This window comes from Gouania willdenowi, chromosome 20 (assembly GCF_900634775.1).
Source record: "Gouania willdenowi chromosome 20, fGouWil2.1, whole genome shotgun sequence".
Taxonomy (NCBI): domain Eukaryota; kingdom Metazoa; phylum Chordata; class Actinopteri; order Blenniiformes; family Gobiesocidae; genus Gouania; species Gouania willdenowi.
Window position 1 is genome coordinate 10632214 of NC_041063.1, and position 25515 is coordinate 10657728.

Sequence of the window (25515 nt, forward strand, 5' to 3'; positions counted from 1 at the left end):
ACTCATAGAACCGGAGTTATATACATAACCTAAAGTTCTATTTCATAATATTTCGTGAGATGTCTCACTATGGGATTTGGAAACTCCCGTAGTGCAGACATGCTTATCGAGGGGTACCAGCCTCCAGGGCAGATGTCTGATCACATCAGGACATTAAAACCAGCCATGCCATACACGGGGTGGAAATGTCCAGCATGTAAAAGCGGACAAATGTGAGGGGCGAGGTCCAACTCACCGCTGCACAGATGTCCTGAACAGACACTCCCCTGAACAAAGCTCAGGACGTGGCAAGACCCCGGGTCGAGTGTGCACGCAGACCCGTAGGCGGCTGCAGACCTTGACACGAGTAAGCCAAAGCAATAACCTCCACCACCCAGTGTGACAGGCGTTGCTTAGTAACAGGCTTTCCCTTGCGGGGATTGGCCCAGGAGACGAACAGCAGATCGCCCCTCGTCATATCCATGACACATTCGACCACTGCTCACCCTGTGAGGCAGAAAAGGCCAAAAGATCAATGGGAGAACACAAGCCCACAACCTTTGGCACAAAGGCCGGGTTGGGTCTCAGGATGATCTTCGCATCACCTGGAAAAAGCTGAGCGCACAATGGAGGAACCGAGAGCGAATGGATGTCACTGACCCTCTTGGCCGAAGCCAGAGCCAGTAACAAGACAGCCTTAAGAGAGGCTAACTTCAGGCCCGCGTCCTCCAGTGGTTCAAAAGGAGGACGTTTAAGTCCCCCCAAAACCACCGCCAGATCCCACGGTGGTACCAGTGGTCTGGACACGGGGATGAGCTTACATGCTCCTTTCATAACCCAGCAGATCAGTGTGTGCTGACTGGCCGACTTATCCCCCAAAGCCAACATAACATGTGGCGATCGTTGTTGTGGTCTAGAGGTCCGTCGACTGGAATAAAGAGAATCTGCCTGTGGACAGTTAAGCTGGCAAAAAAATGTGAGATAGTTGAAAGGGGAAGAGGTGTTTGAATGGTGCACGTCTGTCCGTGTCCTCCTTTTATAGGAGGTGGGTCTCACCCTAGCGGACAGACGTGCTTCACCGGCCAATCAGGATTGGCAGATTGAAATGCTTCTGAGGAATACAGACAGAGGTTGCATCCCATAGTGAGACATCTCACAACAATAACAATCCTATACACAGATTACTAGAAACAATATTTAAAATATCTACCAATGATAATAGTGTATTGTAGGGGAAGGGATGGAGGAAGAAAAGACAAACTTGGAAGGTTTAGTGAAAACTTTTATTTCAGACTGTAAAGATCACATGCAAACTGCTTCATTCACAGGCTGAAAGGACGACAATGCCGCTGTACATTTCAGTAGAAAGGTAAACTATTATTTATTAAAACATAATGGCTCTGAAGAGATTATTTCATATATTACTCTACATTATTCATACACGGAGATGCAATTAAAGTATTGCAATTTGATCTTCCTGTACAGCTATTGTACAAGATTCACAATTACTCAGAACCGCATTATTCATACAAACATGTTAACACGTTTTTTTTTTTTTTATACATGGTAATCAGGAGCGCCAACTAAACATTAGTGATTATCAAGATAGAAACAACGTGAGTGTCTACAGCAATTCAGGGTAATTTGGTCTGTGCTGCTACAGAATAGTGATGCATGAAACTCATTAGCATTGTTGAGGCACTTCTTTTGCCTTTCACTATAAGGAAGAATAACGAAGTGATAACAGAATTAAAAAAAACAGGCATTAATGACACATGTTGAAATGTTACGCAAACACTGGGATCTGGAGCATAAGGCTACTAAAGACTTAATCTTAAAAAAAATTATAATCATACAGAATCTCTTAAAATGGTATGTTGCTACATTCAGTCTCGCCTTTTTTTCCTACAGTTTATTGAAGTAGCAGCATTAAAGGGGCTACTAAAGCGGAAATGTGTCTAATCACATCAATCTGTTTAATAAAAAACCCCACAATAAATAGCGCCAGCACAGCAAAGCTTTAGTCATGGAGATAACTGGTATGCTTTAAAGCAGCGGTGTCAAACTCATTTTAGTTCAAATACGGACCAGTTTGACCTCGAGTGGGGGAAAAAAAAAGAAGTAATTTTAACAATAATGTGCCCTACTTTAAAGTAAAATTAAGTGACCTTAAACTTAAATTTCCTTGATATTATGAACAATTATTTAATTTAGTAGAATAATATGAGGACATTTGCAGGATTTTGAAAAAAAAAATGACTGCCATTGTGTCATATAAGCTTGGGTAATTTGTAAAATTGCATCCATGTGTATTTGGAGGGGCTGAGATATCTGCAACTAAATTATTTTGTAATTTACACAACGATACATTTTTTTTCAGTCATTTTTACTTCCTCCTGCAGGCAGAATTAGGAGCTCTAAAGCAGTGGTTCTTAAACCTTTCTGGCTCAAGTACCCCCTTTACGTCCGACTTCAACATTTTGCACAGAATTCTGTGAAAAAACATCTAATGAGCATAATGATGAGTGTTAACACACATTTGAAAGAATCTGATTTTATAAATAAGTAAATGAAACAGTATTTAGTGCCTCCTGAATCGATTTATTTCTGTAGTTATCATTTCTGGTCATCTCCCTCCTGGTGTGGGACCAAGACTGACTTATGTATTTTTAGTTTATGTTCTAATCAACATCATTTTGTGATTTTTTTTATTATTTTGTGTATTTTTCGCTTATTTTGTGTGTTGGAATTATTTAAACTTTTCCCTCAGTGTGTTTTTGTTGTTTCTTATGTTTTGTATGTTTGTTATTTTTGTGTATTGTAGCAATCTTGTGTATTTTTCTCTCACTCAGTGTGTCTTTGTTGTCATTTTGTGTGTTGCTATTTTTCTCTTAGTGTGTGTGTATTTTTTAAATCATTTTGTTGTTCTTTTATTATTCAGTTTTTGTGAGTTGCTGGTAATATTCAGTCTGATTATCATTTTTAACTAAACATAAACATTATGGAACCACATATTTTCAATGCTTTCATTTGTTAATTCTCCTCTCTAGTACCCCCTGTAATGCCATTGCATACCCACATTTGAGAAACACTGCTCTAAAGGGCCAAATTTGGCCCCAGGGCTTTGAGTTTGACACAGGTGCTCTAAAGACAAACAGAAGAAAATATGGCCAAAACTTCATTAGTCCGTCCACTCATTGGTTCCCCTTCCTCTCCTCCTCACACTCACTGGGCGGTTTGTTCATAGTGCAAAAGCTGATGCTGAGACTTTTTTGCCTCACACACAGATGTTTGTTCATGAGGCTCGGAGCGTCTGAGCCAATCATAGGTTACAGTCTGGAGGCTCAGTGAGTTCGTCTAGTAAACAAGGAAAGAGTTATTACAATATTATATTCCAAGTGTTTTATTTTATGATGAATTTAGTAAAAGTGAGGTAGAACCTTCTACCTTCGTCTCCTGTGCAGATAGAGACTGATCAACCACTGGACCACAAAGGGCCAAACCACAGCAAAGGCCAAGCTGGAGGGTGATATGTCAAAAGGCCACCAGGAGGGAGTCTACAAGACACAGTAAGAAAGCAGTGAAGCATATGATGAAGAGTTGTTCATCAGACAGTGGCTGCGTCCGAATAGTCCCTTTCCTATCCACATTTCCTTAACCCTGTGGATGACGTCAAGGCGTTAGGGAAAGGTAGATAAGAAAGGAGATAGGATAGATCATTCGGATGCAGCCCCTGGCTATCCTATCCACTTTTCCTGAAGTAGTGGCCATGATAAAGAGCATTTAAATCTCTTCAAGCTGAGGAAAGGAGGCTCAATGCTTCCTTTTTTTTTTTACCTCCTTTAGCCTAGGAAACACTGATGCATCCTTAACCATAGGAGACCAGATAATGCTGACCCACATCGTGAGTGTCCGTGAGCGCTCAGGCGTGCGTGTCCCTTTAAATGTTGTCGCCGCAAGGAATTGTGGGTCAGCATTATCTGGTCTCCTTTGATAAAGGATGCATCAGTGTTTCCTAGGTTAAAGGAGGTAAAAAAGGAAGCATTGAGCCTCCTTTCCTTAGCTTTTGAACAATTGGACCGCCACTTCCGGGGATTAAAGAAAAGTGGAAGAAACTATTCGGACGCAGCCCAACAGTAACGACTACTCTAATTTACTCCTAAAGTAAAAAACAAAACAGGTTAACCAGCTCATCATTGATTAGGTTTTGTACTACAAATATATGAAAGTCACAAGAAACACCAAAAAATATTGGTTTACCTGAGTTTTTTTGGTCACTGGAGGTAATGCATAGGAGGGAGACAGAGCAGCTGATCTAGCCTGTAACAATACAAGGAAAACATTTTAACATTTTACAACATCACAAAAACAGAAGCTTTCAGCATCTTTTCATCCTCACAGTAACCATATACACAGTAAAAACTAAATAGTCAACATTTTACCAACATGTAATTTATGCTTGAGATGACAAGAACAAAGAAATCAGGTGTAGAAAAATGTATCTAATGCATTATTAAGAATTGATTATTTTATTTAGCAAAGGACATTAATGATATTGTTCTTCTCTCACCACTGTAGAGCACTCACACAGACTAATGTGTATTCTGTGGCAATGCATGTAGGCTCCTGACTGCTGCTCTATTTATATTCTAGTTTCCAATGTTGTCATGCTGTTTTTTTTTTGTGTTTTTTTCCACATACCTCATGACAATTTGCGTAGCCCACTTTAGGGAACCTAGGTCTTAGAGCAAGGGCCAAATACGGACCAGTTTGATCTCAAGAAAAAAGAGAAATTTTAATAATATTGTGCTTAAATTTTAAATATCAGTCCCTGCAAGATTTTCACTTTAAAAATGGATTTAAAAAAAATAAGAAATTGCTTAATTTTCTGTTATTATTTGTAACAAATTGCAAGATTTTTTAGATTTATTTTCCATGATTTGCAATTAAAAAATGACTGCATTCATGTGATAAGCATGAGATAACATCAAGCCCCTAAAAATATTATGGAGTTTCAATGGATTTGTGAATTTGAAATACAGTATCTACAACTTAATTATTTGGTCATTTTTACTGTTTTCTGTGGGCCGAAGTGGATGCTCTAAAGGGCCGGATTTGAGTTTAACACGCGTCTTAGAGCAGTGGTTCCCTTTTTTTTTGTCCCGTGTACCCTCTGCCATTTTGTGAAATCATTTGTACCCCCTAATCACATTGTAAGTACCCTCTCCATAATTTCACATGCGTTTTCCTTTGTGAAACAGCGAGCTCTCCTAAACCCCTAAACATTGGTTCCCTAAGGCTTAATCTGCAAAGTGAGTGGAATTTAAAGTGGAATTTAGTTAAACTACAACTTTTAGATTACAGAGTCCTTTGTAAAATGTAGCTAATTATTGTCAGAAGTGTGATAAAATGGCTTCTATGGCATAAAATAATCCTGTTTCAATAAATTACAAGAAAACATTGTGTTTTATTGAGCAAAAGTACTGTTAGTTTGTGGTGAAATTGTCCAAAAAAAAAAAACTCCAAAAAAGGAACTAACAAGATTTCTTGATTATTTTTAAAGTAATTGTTAAATCTTTCTGTATACCCCCTGCAATGTGCTCCTGTACCCCTGTTTGTGAACCCCCGTCTTAGAGGAAGACAACTCCTTTTTTAAAAAACCCTATGATCTTAAACTAAACTGGACTGATGGATGAACGTGATGAATGTGACCTGGCTGGCTGTCAGAGCCTCCAGTGTGTGCAGCCTCTCCAGAACACTCTGCATGTCCTCCTGCAGTCGAGATAGAGCCACCACAATCTGCTCGTTCAGGTTCTCCACAGGCGTGGATGCTCCTCCCCAACGCCGGCCGCCACCACCCCCCCCACCCTGGACAGGCAGTGGAGGTCTGGTCGTGTTGCCTGGAGACCGTGATCCTAGAAGGTACAAGGTTCATGTTGAACATTAATACAGACTTGATTGGATACTCATTGTGTTAACAGTAACATAAACAAAGCGGTCACGTTTCCCTAGATTTCTGTACAGAGATGGAATAATGAACAATCTGAGCGTTAACACAGGAAAGACAAAGGGTTTTGTGTGCGCTTTTGGGAGTCATTTTGTGACTGTGCGGCCCCCGAGCCACCAATTGCCCATGTCTGTTTTAATAAATTTTCCTGCTAAATTAAAGCTAATCTTTGCTTTACGTCATCTGATTTTATGACTCTTTCTGTAAACAATGTCGCCGTTCAACATGACATGTACACTTACCTCGTCCTCTCCTGTCCACAGAGCCCCTCGTCGTCTCCATGCTGGTATTGTGCCTCTGGGATGACATCCCCCCTGCTTCTCCCTCCTCTCCACCACACTGGACGCCCTGTGGGAGCTCCTGAACCTCATCTTGTGCTTCATCAGGAGGCAGCAGGTGACCGTCCTCCTCCTCCAGGTCGTCCATAGATTGATTATGCTCTGAGGTCTAAAACACAATCCACTGAGTTTATGATTCAACACATTCAATGTGTAAATAAGTGTTTGGAGTTTTAGTTACTTCTTGTCCAAACTGATCCACTGAGTCGCAGTAGACCTCGCTGTCAGAGTCACTGAGCAGGTGATTGGCTCCTGTAGTATCTGCACTTAGATCTGACAATACACAACAACATTATAGAATACACATATACTATGAAACTGGACATATGTCTATATATCTGAGATATCTCCGTTAGCTGGCTTCACCTAACCAAACATTCTCCATCACAGTGCACCTTCACTACGAAGCAGGATATAAACACGTTATCTTAAAACAGGTGATTTCAACCTGGCTACATGCACGCACCTGTAAAAGGGTGGAGATTACAGCGTCTGACCAATCGGGTGTCACCATGAGAAACAATACTTTAAAATGTAAAGAATTAAAATCCATGGTAACACTTAATTAATGTTAGTCAATGCATTCGTTAATAGTTTAATAGTTATTAATAATTATAAAGTATTACCTAATGGATTAATATATCAGCTAATGCATTAATAAGCAGTTGATTAATGTTCACTGCTCAGAGTTAATTACAACATCATTAAGCATTAATAAAACTTACATGTGTAATTGTTATCCCTATATATTTCATACCTAATGTGCATTAATTAATATTAGTAAAATAATAATGTCTCTAGTAATCATTTACTTATGGTGTTTATTAAGTAAGGTGTTACATAACATTAGCAACCAGACAAATACCTTTATAAATATAAAGGAGTGCCTCTTAAGTATTACTGAAACATAGTTAACCATCAGTAATTGCTTTTTGGACCCTTATTGTAAAGTGTATAAAGTACTAATGCATTAACTGTTATGTTAATTAATGCATTAACTAATGTTAATTAAGGGACCCTTATTGTAAAGCAACAACACTGTTGTTGAAGCAAAAGCAGGAAGGAACAAATGCAGGATGTGACGACTGTTAATGCTTAAACGAGTGAGATTATACAATAGTCATTGATGGGAGAATAAACAGATACTAATCAGTTCCACTTTACTAAGCCACACCCACTTCCTTTACTTTTTGTAAGAAAGTGGGTGCGGTAATGCTGCCGTTTCTTCTCACTTCCTCCCTTCTAAAGAAAACGAGCCAATCAGAGCCAAACAGAAAGAACCTCATATCTCATGCGCCAAACAGTGCCAAAACAAACATGGCGCCCGCCACGGAGAAGCCTTTGGGTGCTGCGCTGTGCTCTGGATATGTCGTTGACCACAACAAAAAGAGGCTTTAAAACCGTAAGCCTTAATACACGCCATTTAACTCTGCTGACGAGCAGTCTGCTGACGAGCGTCCGCTCATCGTTTCATTGGTTACTCTGCGCAGGTTTGTCCCGCCTCCCAGAACTCAAACGCCTAGTGAGTGCTTCCAAACTAATCACCTCTATTAAACATTGAATAATACGAGGAGATTAGGAATAATTCAAGGCTAGGGCTTTTATAGTCGCTCATATCCTACCCAAAACAAAACCTACTCCCGACAGTTTAGCCATTTAGCCTAAACTGTAGCCTAATCCTGAAAGAATTCACCCAGCGTCGTAGTACAGCACACATGGAATAAATCCCCGGAGTTAGCGCGATAAGAGGAAATCCAGCTTCGTAGTACAGGACCACAGAAACGGAACCTCTACTGATTTTGGGGCACTATTACCCTTTCTGTGTATCGAACTCAAACTATCAAAGCAGCAACAGGTGTGTAAAGTGTTAGCACCAGAGCTAAGCTGATAATCTAATCACACCCATCAGAGAGGATCCATGTGTTCTTTCCTACCTGTGTAAAGTCCGTTCTGCTGCAGATGAGCGTCCTCACTGTTTGCGCTGCATTGAGAGCCGCCATTGGTCAGGTGGAGCACGCCATTGGTCACCGTCCCGTTTGGCAGAGGGGCCTTATGTCTCCTTGAGGAGCTTTTCTTCTTCGGTGGTGACGCTGTTGATAAAATAAATAACTAATTAATCTCACATTTATTAAAAAAAAAAAAAAAACACCTTAAGCTTCTGTTATATTGATTCTGGCAATGTTTTACCCCGGAGTTAAATCGAAATTAATTATTTTAATTTCTTGTTTATTTCAGTGCGGATAATCACCTTTTCTGATTTCTTTTTCCATGGTTTCTTCCTCCTCCTCCTCATCATCCTCATCTTCTCCTTCATCCTCATCTGTTTCCTGCCCTGCCGGCCCCTCGTTAGATCTGACCCTAGTGGGCGGAGCCTCTAGCGTGTTGTTTATTTCCATGTTTCTGATGATGCTCTTGGTAAAGCTCTTGGATTGCAGAGAGTTTATTGTGGAACTGAAGCCTGCACAATAGAAATTAGTCAACACATTTAACCAATGCTTTATGCTACATTAAAGGACTAAAAAAAAATATATTAAATACAGAAGCTATAATTTCTACTTGAATAACATGCATGCTTGCTGTTGACCAGCACTAAAAGCGTCTATGCTTTACCACCAGACTCCAGACTGTTTATGTACTTGCCATCCAGTTGCCTAATAAACTGTGTCAATCGGGCTGTGCGCACAGCAAGAAGCAAATAGTAAAAAATAAATAATTGAAGTTTAGCTTGAATAAAGTCAAATGAAACTGCAGGGATTAGCCTTAGATGAATGGATCAACCTACCAGCGCTCAGGTCTGATATCTGTGAGATCTTCTTCTTCTCATCAGCCAGCTCATAGAATGGACCAATGACCCTCAGTAGCTCCTCTACCTCACTGGTCATGGGCATTCCCTCCAAGATCTGTGTGGGACCAAAGCTAGATTAATTCCTGTTTATCTCAAATCTACAAACAGATTAAGAGATTGTAAATGAGCTGCTAGTTTTTCAATGAAAGACAAGCAAGTTTAGGAATTGTGTAAAAGGTGTGTGTCTGCTGTGTGGACTTCTAAGGTGTGATTCTGCATGAAAAACTTCACAGCTGGTCTTAACTTTAAAGTGACGTACCAGTTTCATTTCATCCACATAAGCTGCCATCGCTGCTTCCTTTGACATGTCACCAAGAGAGTTCCATGCATCCCTACGACAACAGAGACACTCCATCACCATGTTTTAATCGAGTAAGACTATTATGGCGAGTTCACACCAAACGCGTCGAAAGCAGCAGGTGTACATTCACAATATATGGTGGACATGCTTCTAGGGAGCGTCGGAGTTCCCTGTGCAGCGAGTTTAGAAGCTTTAATCGCGGCGGACGCTTTTGACATGCGTCCAAACCTCCAACGCAGCCGACGCTGGAGTTGGGATTGTTGAACTTTTGGGGCATATCGCGGCGCTTCGACCAATCAGGAGCGTTCCCCAACCGTGATGTATTCAGAACAATGAGAGGGGAAAAAAAAACAATAACCGGAGGCGGAGACAGATGGACAGGCACTCTTCTACCGGCATAGAGCGCATGTAGTTGGTGTCCTTGTAGGAGATGCAAGCGCCGCTGCGGGTCAGCAGGTAGTCAAACTGGGCACGCGAGAGACACAAGTAGCGCTGAAAACAACTGTCGTCCCAGCGCAGCTCTGGTGAATCCATAAACGGCGCAGAGGTGAAAATAAAGTCAAGCCACTCTCTGGATAATGTAGAGCCGATGAACGGGAGTCGGAGGCGGAGTTTTCATCAAGGAACTCCCAACTTTATTCTCCATTCAACCACACTTCTCTATAGCCCTCTGACATTACAGCGCAAACCCCAATGCATCCGACATGAAACACCGCCTTCTCAACATAATAATGTTCCCCACCACGTCACAGTCACTGGGTGAAATATGAACGTAACTGATCGCCACATCATCATCCATTGTATGAACCCCACCGGCAACAGAGAAGCCCCTCCCCTCGACATGCGTCCCGTGCATCTTTGACGTTGGTGACAAGTGTCTGTATTCAATGAGCACAAGTGTCCAACTACGCGCGTGAAGCGCAATTTTAACGTCCGAAACGCGTTTGGTGTGAACGTACCATTACAGCAGACTAAAAAATCATGGCGAGGCTTTATTGATTTCTTTTTTTTTTTTCTTTTCAAACAGTCGTTTTAATGACTACTTAAACAATTTCAGTTGTTATTTACAAACCTTGTTTGGATTTGGTTATTTGCTCAAATATTTCAGCATTGTGATTTGTTAAGATATATATATATATATATATATATATATAATATTCATAAAATTAGCTCTTAAAGACTTGAAAAAAATGATTTCATCTAATCAACGTTGAACTGAGAGAACGCCGGCGTGCAGGGCCGGGCCATGATAAGAAATGAGCCAATCAGAAGGGATCCCTGTGTTTAGGAAATCCACAAGCTGTGGCCTTAATAATTAAAGGTTTACAGCAGAGGTTCTTAACCTTTTTCGGGTCGTGCTCCCATTTTGAGATCACAAACGTCCGGCGACCACAGAGACTTTTTTTTCCTCCTAGAATTGGATTTTGATCAAGTTTATTAAACTGTTACATTACAGAGTAGCCATCATAGATATTTTTATACTGCATTTTAGTTGAACTAAATTCATATTTGAGAACGTTTGGCATACAGTTATTTGATATTTATCATCGTGTGTGATGTGTATCTGAAAAACAATAATTCAATGTTTTGTTTTTTTAGTTAACTATGTTATTATAAGTTATTATTATTATTATTATTATTATTTTCTTTATAATTACTAGACATTTCAGGTGACCCCATTTTAATTCCAGGCTCCCCCACTTAGGGTCCCGACCCCAAGGTTGAAAAACACTGCATTAGCAGTTAAATGCAATATAGCCAGGCGTAATCTTAGTAGATTATAATAATTTTGAATTTAGTCAAATGAAACAAAAACTCTGATGACTAAAGTTCATTAAGACTAAAAACTAAGAAGAAATTTAAATTTGTGTCAAAATGTATTTTTAATCCCAAACAAATATTTGTCAGTTGTGTTGTTTGGGAGATAAACCAGTCCTAGTTAACCATTGATTCTAAACCAGAGCAAAAGCCGTGTGAGTGAGAGTTCACACTGGGAGTTGAATTTCAACACAGACTCAGAAATGACCTGACATAACCTGTAACTGCACTTTATTTACAGTTTCAGTCAACTTAAAAAGCTGCAAATATGATATCAAACCACTGTTTTTTTACCATTTGGCTTTGCCGACAACGTCCCAGAATCCTGGTCTGGGAGTGTTGCACAAGCCTAAGGTGGCTTGTTTGTAGTAGCTGTAGAACTTAAGCATCATGTCGTTGGAGGGTTGAAAAGGACCTGGGAAACAAACATAAAACAGCCAATTACTTTTACAAATCTCTTAAATGACATATACATGGTAGGTCTAATAACACAGGCCTTAGAAAGCTCCAGTTGCAACACTGCAGTCGTTAATAGAGGGAAGTGTGCACTGCGAGCTGAAAGTAAAGTGGATTATTCTAAGTAGCACAAGTGCTGAGACAGAAAATCTGCTGCACTGCACACACTGTGATTGGCACCTGTAAGCAGCAGACTTTCCATCTGCACAGGTCAAAGTAATGAATTACAAACACTCACATTACTGTAACTGAGCTGCGTTTATGGGTACTTGTACTTGTTTGGGTATATTTCTAAATCAGTAATTTTACTTGTACTTAATAATAATAATATAATAATAAATCAAGTCGCTTTACGTGGGGAATGAGACAAAACATAACAAAAGAAAAACAAAACAAAAGGGGTTTTACGGAAAAGCCAGTTTGAACAGGTGGGCTTTAAGTAATGATTTGAAGTTTGGTAGTGAGTCCGAGTTTCTCATGGGCAGTGGGAGTGAGTTCCAAAGGGTGGGGGCAGCGATGGCGAAGGTCGTGAGACAGGTTAGTTTTACCCTACCCGCGACGCGTTTAACCCTACCCCCGTGACGCGTTTAACCCTACCCCCGTGACGCGTTTAACCCTACCCCCGTGACGCGTTTAACCCTACCCCCGTGACGCGTTTAACCCTACCCCCGTGACGCGTTAAACCCTACTCCGTGACGCGTTAAACCCTACCCGTGACGCGTTTAACCCTACCCCGTGACGCGTTTAACCCTACCCGTGACGTGTTTAACCCTACCCGTGACGTGTTTAACCCTACCCGTGATGTGTTTAACCCTACCCGTGACGTGTTTAACCCTACCCGTGATGTGTTGTTGCAATAGTAATTAAGTACGTTTTTTAAAAAAGCAAGTAATTCATTACATTTCTGCATCCAACCGTTACTGAGTAAATCATTATTATTTTTTGTTTAAAAATGATCAACGAATATTGTGAAACTCCAACAAAAGAAATGTCCAGACAACAATCAGATGCACCACATCATGGATGACCAATCAGATTAAACGTATTGATGCACGGCGCCAAAACAGAATTGAATGCTGGTTATTTTCTCAGTTTTATTGTTCAACCCAGTGTAAAGGTGCCTCAGGAAGTAAACATGTGAAGTGTGTGTGCCATTTGCTATGATTGTGAAATGAGTGTCCAATCATAGCACAACAAATCCACTGGTGTGACTTTAAGGCAGGTTAGGTCAGGTCAAAGTGTACTTAGTGACACAAGAGAACAAAAAGTCACACTTAACACAATGTGATTAATAAATGCAGACAGAAGAGGTTAATAAACGTTCAAAAACATGATCCAAAAATTGCAAATAGGATAGTTGGGTGAAGGTTTATATCAAACTGAAATTAGACCATTACAAGAAAAAATGCAAAATATTATACTTGTGTTGCTACAGGGTTCCTACAGCTTCAGTCAAACTAAATTCAGAACTTTAGACTTTTTATTAACATTTGAAATTAAATTTACAACACAAATTGGGGGGGGGTCTAGTGCGGACGTGCAACTGACAGCTCCCAAAGTAAACACACAAAAATACACAAAATGACAGTAAAATACACAAAAACAGACTAGAGCAATCTAAATCACTCCAAAACCACACAAGATGACTACAAAAATAACCATTAATCTATAAAACAACAACAAAAATACAAAAAATAATAAAAACCATTAAGAAAAATATTTTTTGGAGAGGCAATTTATATTTAACATTTAGCATTTAGATTTAACATTGACATTATATTTTTACGAGAGAATGAAATCACAAATATTGCTGTAAATCTGATCCAAAGTGACAAAAAAAAAATCATGTACGTTTTTTAAACGTGGTTTGTTGATAAGTGTTGCTGGGTTTTTTGTTTTTTGCATTTGTGCAACTTTACGATCTGCACCCCATACTGAGAAACAGACGGGACAAGCAAAGTACAATTATTTCATTACAGTACTTAATTAGTTATTTTCTGGCATATGTACTTTACTTGAGCATGCATATACTGTACATATCTGTACCTTTGCCTCCTTACATTTTAAAAATGAGCTTGTTACTTTTAAGACCTTCTAAGATGACGCCACAACGTAAAAAGACGCAAAATTTTGGCAGGTCCCTTAGTTTTATGGTTAACATTTTAAATGTTAAACTCAAAGTTGCTCTGGGTTTTATTGAGCATTTGCACTTGTTTTTTTTCTTGACATTATTTTTATTTTTTTTAATTTTACAAATTTTAATTAGGGATGTCCCGATGCAACTTTTTCACTTCCGATACCATACCAATATTGCAGCCTTGAGTATTGGCCGATACCGATATCGATCTGATACAATATAAGCACGAATCATGCACACTTTTATTACTTATTTTGTCGTGTGGAATGTTAGAAAAAACTTGATTAATAAAAAAAAAAAATAGACCTGTTTTCTATAAACCAGTGGACTACATATAATCAACCTTTTAGAATAACAACATTCTATGATTGAATATAAGAAATTAAGAAAATATTAGATATTGAAAAAATAAATCCAAAAAACCAATATACAGTAGTCAGTCGTTTATCGTGGGGGTTACGTTCTAAAAATAACCCGCAAAAGGTGAAATCCACCAAGTAGTATTTTTATAATTATCATATTTTAAGGCTATAAAACCCCTCACCACATCTTTATACACTTTTCTCAGACATGAATTAACATCTCTCTCTTGTTTAAACATTTTCAAAGTTCAAACCTTCATAGATTTTAAAACATAAACCTGTTTTCAAACATACAGCACTTCAGAGTCACACTGCTAGTGATCAGACATTGATGTCGAAAGAAATTGGAGTCTTTGTTGACTAATGACGTCAGGCCGTCAACACGGACACCGGTCTGTTCACCCATTCAACCATGGAGTAGAAGCTGTGTGTGACCACCTGGAGCTGTATGTATGACACGGCCTTTACAACCAGGACCGGATTAGGGAGGATTAGGCGTGGAGGAGAATCAGCGAGGAGGTGGTAGTAGCAGGTAAAAGTTCACTCTGTAGCACTGAGCTAGGATAGCATTAGCCGCTAATCACGCAGTCTTTTTTTCACTGGTGGTTTATGTTTATGAGAGGAGAAAAAGGAGCACAGCTCCTCGCTTCAGCAGGCAGTGAAACTCACAGAGCTGGATGTGTCGCTGGTCGGTGAATGCAGAATTAGCCAATCAGGGCGCAGAACACAATGCGCGTTCATACGCTGTTATAAAAAAATGCATCCAAAATTGCACTGTTAAAAAAATCTGTGAAACACAGAGGCCGCGAAAGGTGAACCGCGTTACAGCGAGGGACTACTGTATATTATATCGGAGATTTTAGATGCAGTCCGATAAAATCCGATATTCGTTTTCTGGCTGACATCGGACCGATATCAATATCGGATTGGGACACCCCTAATTATCATGAGTGCTAAATTCTCCTGGTGTTCAAAGCTAACAGATTTAACTTGTTTCCATGTACCAGTATTCTACAAGTTCCTAAAAAAAAAAAACTATAGATATGGAATTTGCTGGTTTAATAACCCTGTCTTATTAATGAAAGGAAAATTTGTTTTTCTTTTGACTTCTTTACAAGTACATTTAGTAGCATGTACTTTTTTTTGTTTGTTTTACTTTTACTCAAGTAGGGTAGCAACTTCAAAACTTTCTGTATCTATACTTTTACTTGAGTACTGAAAACTAGTCCTTTTACCACCAACTGATTTTTGTGTTTCCCATGTATATAGTGTGGTGATCAAAATGACATTGTGTAAACTGCACAGACCAATATTGCACATTAGTATTAGCATTAACATTAGGGTCTCCTCTCACCATCTGCAGGTAAACTCTTGATGACTTTGACAGCAGCTTCAAACCTCAGCTGGGTCAGACGGTTCTCCTCTTCCTCCTGACACAGGCTCTCCACTTCCATCCTCACAGCTCAACACAACAACCTACAAAAGTAAATAAATAAATAAAACTAAAACTGCATCAATACAGAGCAGCATCATGTGACACTGTTGGCCCGTTTCACCAAATAATCTGTGGACATCTGCGGCTAAAGTATGCAGTGTAACCGGGGTAGCGAGACGTTGTTAGTGTTGATATAGTGCGACACAGCTCTAATAAACATCTCATTTCACTATAAATGCCACTAACTCGTTTAAACACTAATAGAGAGACCGAAAAACATCGCTACTTACCGTTGAATCCACAGGCCTATCCGTTTGTCAGACATAGACTTGACTTTAGCCTTCGACCAGACGCCATGAAATGTTTATAAAGCCAAGGAGAAACGGGCAGCTGGGAGATGTAGTTTTCCCATTAAAATGTTTCATACAAGTCCCACAATCCTCCGCGAACAAAAACTGATTTTTAATTATTATTATTATTATTTTCTACTCGGTTTGTGTTCTTTTAAATACAACTATTGCTTGTATTAAATGATTCCCTTAAACCAAAACAATAAATGCTGACGTTAATTTCACACTTAAAACACGTAATAACTACATATCCCAGCATCCTTTGCTTAAATCCTGCATGTACATACAAAATAATTCGAGGTCCCACTTTGTCTTTATTTTGAAACATCCTGATTCACTTTTATTTGAAATTCACAAAGTCTGACAAATGTATTTGACATTCTGTTGCACATAATAATAATAATAATAATAATAATAATAATAATAATAATAATAAATCACATCAGGCTTTCTAATGTGAGAACCTGCTTTTGTTTTGATTCACCTGACCATATTTTCCAAGAACTTTAAAACACAATAAGGCAATGTTTTTATGGTGTAACTGAGCTAGTCGACTAAATAAACTGTGCAGCGCATAATATTTGGCACTGTAATAATGGCTACATATTTATAGTGAAAGCCTATTTTTATTATTATTATTCACCTTAGTTACAAACGTTGCTCACTGAGGACACCTGCTGGTCAATATTTACAGTTTTTTTATTTATTTATTTATTTATTTTTTTACAATATTAGACCCACTTTAGTCATTTTTAAAAGCCCTTTGTGCAGTTACCCCTGTAGATTATACACAGCTTTCAATTTATCCAGAGTTACCATGACTACCTGTCAACATTGAGCTGTTCTGCAAAGCTGCATTTAAGATAATTTTATGAAATAATTAATTAACGGTATCATTGCAGTCCAAACAAATCTAATTTTGCACACTCTTGAAACAAGCAGCAGCCATGTTGAAAGTTTCAGGTCAGTCTGAGCCTGATTCGCTGAGATATTTGAGGAACAGACACACACAGACAGACAGAGATTCCTTGCTTTATAGCTAGATTTTGATTATGATACTCTTGCTTTTTTGTTAAAAATTATTTAATCTAAGATTGAATTCACAATTGAGTGAATTATTGTATAAATAAACAAACAAATACTTAATAAAATGTAAATTAAAGAGAAAGCGTCTATTCGTACGGTTCGTAAAGCCCCCTGTGCTTTTGGTACGTTTACCTAAGTACACGTATGTAGCATTTTAGGATTAGGTTAGGTTTAAGTTATAACTCAATATCGCAACAATTTTTATGGTTAGGGTTAAGGTTAGGTTTAGGGTAAGGTCTAGTCTTAGTCACGCAACCTAAACTGGCCAATGACTGACTCATCACATGACCTAAACTAGCAAAATAGGGGCGCTGCGTACGGATAGAATGTCGGTATATTGATACGGCAACCGTACGGATAGCCACTGCCAATATTATTTTATGTCAAGCAGAATGTACACCGCTACCAATTTTTTTTCCTGTCTTCCCTTCATTTTATGAAAGTGTCTATTTGTACGGTTGCCGTACGGACAACCCCCGGTGCTATTGGTACGGTTACCGAAGTACACGTACGTAGCGTGTTAGGTTTAGGTTATAACCCAATATTGCAACAATTTTTAGGGTTAGGGTTAGGTTTAGTCTTAGTCACGTAAACTAAACTGACCAATGGCTGACCTATCACGTGACTTAAAAAAAAAAAAAAAAAAAAAAAAAAAACTTTGTCTTATTTTTTTTATTTTTTTTTTTATTTTTTATTTTACAGTTGCCAAAAAGATATACAGATATAAACATGCATTTCCCCCCTCATATCCCTCCCTCTCCCCCTCTACAATCGTAAGTAATGATGAAATGTACATATATTTTAACATAATACATAAAACATTGGGAAAAAAAATGAAAACAAAATAAATAAAAATTATTAAAAAAAAAAAAAAAAAAACTAAAATAAATGCAATCAACATGTCAATACAGATACAAATATTACAAATTAGGTAGATATAATTATAATGACTATAATCATAGTAATAATAATAATAATAATAATAATAATAATAATAATAATAATAATAATAATAGGGATGATTACAAAAGTTTCACATCATTTGATCACATTTAAGTTCTGCATTGAATGCAATACGCTTCCTAATGTTTTAGTAGCAGAGTGAGAGTGTTTGTGCATAGAGGATCTTTGTGTTGAGGACAGGCAGCAGAGCAGAGGGTGGATCTGGATCAGGACTGAGGCAGAGCTGCAGGATCAGCTTCAATCAAAGGAAGGCTGGCTCTGCGGAGACATGTAAGATGGCAGAGCTACAAATGCTGTTAGAGGAGGAGATACCAGCCGGTAAGAGATCCCTGGTGGAGAGTTACCAGAACCTGACGAGAGTCGCGGACTACTGCGAGAACAATTATGTCCAGGTAAGATGACTTTGTGGGGGCATTCTCAGAGCTCCGTGCTCCGTTTTTTTTGGTTGTCGTTTGAAAGCCCGGACCTTGCGGTTTCTGGCTGGGACAGGAAACGTAGAGGGAAAGACACACAGGGGCCGTGAAAGCACCGTGGAGCGTTCAAAAGCAGTTGGGTTGAAGCTGCTTTCAAAGCGCGTTGGACGTTTTCCTCCCTCGCTGTCGTCTTTAACTCACTCATTCCGTTCACTTTACACTGAGGGTGGGATTACTTTTTATTATGGCACCATATGGGTCTCATATTTTAAAAACTGCTGCAACTCTCACCGCTAATGTAAAGGCCCGAGTCAATAAACATAACCGCATTAGTCGAAAAACACCCGACTTTTGTTGCCTGGATCCTGTGTGTGTTGTGAATAATTTAAATGATTGTACTTTTCTACAGCTTCATTTTAATGTCGTCACCTTTTTTATTTTTTATTTTTTGTAAGGACATTAAACTTACAATTTAACACCACAAAACCCCTTTCCCTGCAGGGATATTACAGTGCTGATATAATGTCTACTTCAATAACTTGTAAGCACTTAGCATTGTAGTGTATGTATGTGGCTTTTGATGGCATGCAATAACTTTGCATTATTACTGTTATTGTATTGCCACCACATCCATGATGCAGACATAACAATATAAAGCTTTTTTTTTTGTTTTTGTTGGTGACTTGTTTTCTTCTAAAGCTCATGTTTATAGTTTTCACTGCATCTGTTCTGTTGCATTCTGGGCATTATTGTTGTACACAGTTTGATGAATATTACAACCACAACTTCCACCACTGGTGACTGTGCTGGTGTTAATTTTAGTGCTGGGTCTTGTGTCTGTGGTGACCTGTACAACAGACAGACACATCTAAGAAAAAAAAAAAAAAGACATTTTCTCTTAGGCAGGAAGACAAGCCACCATATCAGCTCCAGAGGGTGTGTCCATTCCAGCTGTAGTCCCAGAGGATTCCCTGTAATTTAGTTTTTCTTCCTTGTCTTCAGATGATTTGGTTGAGCTCTAAAGGATCTGTCTGTTTTCAGGATGGAACTTTTCACCACTTTGTCTAGTAACGTCAGTCTCCTGTGCAGCAGCTGCTAATGAATAACTTGGATCCTTGTCTAGGAACGTTATCTTTATGGACTTTAATTTGGACAGACAGCTGTGACATAATATGGAAATCTACAAGCAAATATTCCAAAAATGACACTAATATTGCGATCTGGTGGTTCATAACTCTACAGTCTTACCGAGATCTATCATTTGGCTGAAATATCCTGCTGCATTTCTCCCCTGGTAGTGTTCAATTTTAGGCTCTTGCTATAGTTGCGGTGTCACGGTCGGAGTTCACATCGGTCTGAGATTGGTTATGAGCATGCGCACTATCGGAAAATGAATTCATGCTACTTCCGCTTAGCTTTTTCTACTTCCGCCGTGCTGAGATAAAAAAAAATTACATTTCAAAGCTAAGGTTTTTTGACGAGGGGTGAATGGGAAAATGTACAACTGCTCAATATACGAGGCCGGAGAGGTTCCAACGCCACAAAGAAATGATAGACAAGTTAATCTTCTTCATGGTGAAGGGTACGCCATCACCAGACACCGACAAGAAGGAGCTCCAAAAAAAAACATGATTATAATATACATTGCAGTAAAAAACAGTTAAACCGATGTAACTTTATTTTTTGAAATCAGTATAACCCGGTACGGGTACATCTCAGGACGTAGCAGTCACTTACTGAGATTTTAAGAAGAACTCAGTACGATGTGAACTCAGACCGTGACACCAGACCCCAGACAAACCAGACTATAGTTCTGGCACTTCCTGTGCACATGCGCAGTAAGCCAAATATCGGTACTTCCGTCACTGTCGAACCCGTCTCCTTCTAGCTATAGTTCCTAGAGATGTCCCGATACAACTTCTTCATTTCCGATATGGTACCGATATTGCAACCTTTCGTATCGGCCGATACTGATCTGTATCAGCATGAATCTTACATACTTCTACTAGTTTGTTTTTATTCTTTAATAAAAAAGTGTGGAATGTTAGAAAAAGGCTTGATCAAGTGACGTTACTCAAACAGAGAACAATAGTCAGCAACAGTAGGTATGAGATAAACTGACTCATTTATTATGAACCAATTGGTTACATACATTTTAACCTTCAACAGTCTGAAAACTCGGAAATTTGAATCCGATATTCATTTACAGGCTGATATCGGATCAAGACACCCCTAATAGTTCCGTCAGTTTTATTTTAGCTCTCGCCCTAACCCCTAACCCTAATCCTAACCCAATAAATACCCTAAAATGTTTTTTTTTGTATATGTATTTTTAAAGGTGGAATTTCTCGTGTTATATATGTTAAAATGAAAAAAAGATGTATTTCGAAAGTGGGATTCGAACCCACGCCAGCGAAAGGAAGAATCCTTGAGTCTGGAGCCTGAAACCATGCGGCCATCCTGACATGGTGGTAACTAGGGCTGAACGATTTTGTAAAATAATCTAATTTTTAAAAAAAAAAAATTTCCCTCAATATTGCGATTGCGATTTAATATGCAATAATTTTTTCAAGGACCTCTTGTCATGTATTTTTCAATGAACACAAGCAATAAATCAATATGCTTCATAATAAACTATTTCAGATTGATTTAAACTTTTAATTAATATAAAATGTAAATTATAAAGCACAGATTACAACAATAAAGCCTAACAAGGTGACCAATCGATAAGAAATAAATTACATGATAGATATTTGTTTTTAGTGTATTTAACAGCAGATTTAAGACTCGTTATCATAACAAAGAGATGCTAACATAAATCTAACACGAGAGGAAGGACATGTTTAATGGGGTTATTTATTTCAGTCTCAGTAATTGTGATTAATTTTAGCTGAACTAGTAATTAAGAACGTAATTGTAATTGACTTTCTGAAGGTGAAAAATAATCAGAATTGAATTGTAATTCAACATGGATAATTGGAAACGTAATTGTAACTGAAAAATTTAATTGACCCCAACCCTGTACAATGATTTTTTTTTTTTTGTGTAGCAAAGATCATCTGAAAAACGAACACCAAATTATAATTGCAGGCGAGATAGCCTTAAGAGTGAAAATGTCTTTATATCATTTACACAGGAGAACTTAAAGCTTATACAACAGATAGTTGGTTTTGTTTTAATCACTACGTGTTTTTCGGAAGAGATTGGAAGACGCGTATCTCTTCTAATACGTGTCTTCGGATTTAAGGACTGGAAAAAAAAAAACGTGTTGATGTTATAAAAAATTTGCGCTAGGAAAAATGATGAGCACTCTGTATGGGGATACCACTGATTATCATTTCATCACAGCACCTGTGGGCTGGTAATGGTGGCCAGCTAATGCTTATTGACCTTAAAGTGCACATTATAGATGACTGCGTCAAAGCATCTTCTGACCTCAGCTCTAGTGGGATGTCCTCAATCTGCAATGGTCAGTTTTTAACGCCACTCACTTTCTTCTTCTTGTTCTTGTTGTTCTTGTTGTTGTTGTTCTTCTTCTTCTTCTTCTTGTTCTTGTTCTTCTTCTTGTTCTTGTTCTTGTTCTTCTTGTTGTTCTTCTTCTTGTTGTTGTTGTTGTTCTTGTTGTTCTTCTTCTTGTTGTTGTTGTTGTTCTTCTTCTTCTTGTTCTTGTTCTTGTTCTTCTTGTTGTTCTTGTTGTTCTTCTTCTTGTTGTTCCTCTTGTTCTTGTGTACACCAGTTGAAATCGCTACTCCTCTGTTATTCACGAACGGATCAGGCTGAAATTTGGTAGCTATAATCTATGGATGTGTGCACATCGACGCTCGGGGCCCGAGTTTGGATTTGGGGCCCCAAAGGAGAAAAAAAAGAGTTGATTTCTCAATTATTTGCGAGTCAAATATTACGACGGTCGGTGGGACCGAATCATTGGCACATACCAATATATAAATGGGGCCCATTACCCCCTATATGTCACGAGGCGCCGGGGAGACCCCGGGGGCCCCATTCTTAAAATGACTATGCCTCCGTTAGTTGTCGTTTGATCGGTATGCAGTTTGGTGTGAATACTCTATGAATGAATGTGTTGAGACGCTCTGAGCCCTTTTTGAAAGGGAGGGAACGGAGGTCCACCCCCTTTTCCGGTAATTTAAAAGTTTATCGGAACATAGTCGTCTGATATATCGTTTCAAAGGTAATTCAACGTAGATTACGTTTTATGTTGCACAATTACATTTGTTTTGAGATGAGAGGTTTGTCAAAATGTACAATTCTTTTTTTTAAATAAAATAACACCAATGAATTCAATTAATTAACAAACAATATCAGGCTCTAAGTATAGCTACATTTATGAACTTTAAAACTGAGAAAATAACCTCCAATCATTGCTGTTTTGGTGTAGTACATTGTTTAATCTGGTTGGTTGGCTGTGATATGATGCATTTGCATTTACTTCTTTTAAAACGTACTAAATACAAGTAAAATTACTGGTTTATAAATTCCATAACAGCAACTCAATGACAGTAATGCGAGTACTTGTAATCAGTTACTTTCACCTCTGACTGTAATTGATGTCAATGAAGAAGGTCTTTACTTTAAAGCAAAACTAAATGATTGAAGAACACCACAGTGAGTTAAAGTCTCCATAGTTTTAAGATCTTAATCCAGTGGTGCATTAGTGTCAGTTCCTCATTTGATGCTTTTGATGACAAATTGGCAAAAGGTTTTTTCTAGACGAGCAAAAAAAACCCAAACCAAAACCTACAGTGTTTATGAATGTAGCGCCATCAGATAAACTTCAATACAACTCTGTAGTGCTAAGTGACTGATCAGACCTGTTAATTAGTGTAGCACCTTATGTGATATGCTATACAGGGTGTGTTTGTGCGTGTGTGTGTGAGAATGCACACGCACATGTACAAACTGAGTCGCACACAGCATGCCTCAGCTTGTAGCGGCTAGTTCTCTGCACTTCACAATCAAATCCCATCCTCCTCCTCCTTGTCAATGACAAATTGGAGTTTGTTTTTCTTTCACAATAAATGACAGTGGGTATACATACAACACTTGTTGGTGACTTAGGTTTGTGTAAGGAAGGGCTACTAATTATGCCTAAGTGTGTATTTGTGGTAGTGCTAGTAGGGCTGCTCGATTATAGAAAAAATAATAATGACGAATATTTTAGTCATAATTGAAATCACGATTATTCAAAGGATTATTTGTCAACCAAAAAGTTATTTATTTTTTGTACAAAAAAAACATAAAGGGAGGGGAGGAGCTTGCATGTGCGTAGATTAAACAACTCAAAGTTAGTATTAATAACATGTGCGTGCCAAGCTTTATCATTTGTAGATGTCCGAAATAGGGTTTTTTTTTTTTTTTTTTTAGCGAATAGAAATTATGTACATTTTTTTTTTAATATAATCGTATTTTTTGATTATGTTATCTTTGTAATCGTTGGGTGTAATAATAGTTGAGCAGCCCAAAGTGCTAGGTCAGCATCCTGTTTTCCCCCGTCAGAGATTGACTCCCTGACACTAACTTTACAAAAGGAAGTGCACCAAAAACACCCTTTCACATTAAGATAGTTGCTAAACATTTACTAAAATAGATCTCCTGTTTACTAGTGTTCTACTTCAGATTTACAGTATTGGGAAATGTTGGAGATTACCGGTATGTACAGTATGTAAAAACATCTCAGGGTTCTCGCCAGCGCTGAAGATCATAGGGGCCCCCAACGTTGTAATTTTGTGTACAGAACTGTCCAGGTATTACTGCGGGTCCCACATAATACCTCATTTATATTTGAAAAGCATGTCTTGGAATCAGTGTTTGAATCAAATGTTATTTTTTGTCTATACAGTGTCTGTGAGTATTTATTAGTGGAGGACCTACGGTATACCAACAAATAACTTTTGGCTTTAAACAATTTTAGCTTTACATCACAAAATTCAGCCCTCAGAGTTATAAGTTTCAAAATCTTCTATTGAGGGGGGGATGTCCCCAGACCCCCTACAACAGTCGCGTGCCACACGATCTTCCTCCGCTGTGAAAAATTCCTGGTGAGAACCCTGAAACCAATATATAATTAACAAATTTCCACTTCCACAACCAATACAACTGATAAATTAATTAATTTAATTTTAAAGTTACAAACAAGTCTAAAATAAACGTGTTGAGCAGGGGTTCTCAACCTTTTTGACCTCGGGACCCAATTTTCCAAATACCAAATCACTAAATCAAGTCTACTTACAGTTTAACAAGCTAAAACCTTGTAAAATAAATGATGCATTGTGATCATCTCAAAGATATTTCTTTTTATTGTGTATGTAAACCTGCACATACAACACTGAACAGGTGAGCAGTTAGAATAAATCAAGTTGCTACAAGAAAAACATATGAAGGATCAAACGAAAAAAATAAATAATCAGAAATCCCAAAATATTTTGATTTAGATACACAAAAAACTGAAGAAAAATTCTGATAAATAAAATTATTTGGTAATAAAATAAATCCATTCAAAATAATAAGTATCAAATTAAATAGATAAACTATTTGCTGATGAATTTGACAATTTATCAGTCTTCATTTTTGCTCTACATTTTAAAAACCTTTCCATAACTTCAGCCAAGAGCTTGCGCCTGTCTTCTTCTTCTGCTGCTGCTGCTTATTGGAGCGTGTTCAAGAGTGTTGCCAGATCAGTTTGACTGTTTCCAGCCCAATCACATCTTAGAACACGCCCATTCCAATAAAAATCAGCCCAAACCACGAAGTTGCCAGACACCCGTGTAAACCCGCAAACCATAACACATGCAATAGAAACCACACCCAGAGCTTCATATCTGCATCAAATAACCACATATAAATGATAGATAAATAGGTTTTTGCAAATTGCAACCAACAAGAGCGCAGGAAATCAACCATTGGCTACGCAAATTGCAAAATTAACCTCTGGCATCCTAACACCAGGCCCAGATTAGTAATAATGCCAACTGCATGTAAAAAGGTGCACTTCTAAGCTGTGTAGGCCT

The 25515-nt window shown here is 38.3% G+C and overlaps 2 protein-coding genes across 12 annotated transcripts in view; one reads left to right on the plus strand and one right to left on the minus strand.

The window, feature by feature from the left end:
- Positions 1 to 3252: 3252 nt before the first annotated feature.
- Positions 3253 to 16081, minus strand: acbd5a (acyl-CoA binding domain containing 5a). Its single transcript, XM_028434335.1, has 13 exons — positions 15969 to 16081; positions 15598 to 15719; positions 11583 to 11703; positions 9429 to 9501; positions 9107 to 9224; positions 8573 to 8782; positions 8259 to 8414; positions 6506 to 6597; positions 6229 to 6433; positions 5692 to 5894; positions 4240 to 4299; positions 3427 to 3536; positions 3253 to 3336 (listed from the first exon to the last, which is right to left on the minus strand). Exons 2-13 carry the CDS (start codon positions 15695 to 15697, stop codon positions 3324 to 3326), a joined length of 1461 nt encoding a protein of 486 aa, XP_028290136.1. The 5' UTR covers positions 15698 to 15719; positions 15969 to 16081; the 3' UTR covers positions 3253 to 3323.
- A 2180-nt stretch (positions 16082 to 18261) lies between these two features.
- The window catches only part of abi1a (abl-interactor 1a), a 68704-nt gene continuing 61450 nt past the window's right edge, over positions 18262 to 25515 (plus strand). For 5 of the 11 annotated variants that reach the window (XM_028434350.1, XM_028434352.1, XM_028434353.1 and 2 more), the window contains exon 1: positions 18262 to 18469. In XM_028434350.1, the coding sequence (XP_028290151.1) occupies positions 18353 to 18469 (117 nt within the window). In that variant the 5' untranslated portion in view covers positions 18262 to 18352. The remainder of the gene's footprint in view (positions 18470 to 25515) is intronic. The other 6 variants (XM_028434357.1, XM_028434359.1, XM_028434356.1 and 3 more) reach the window with 3 other exon arrangements.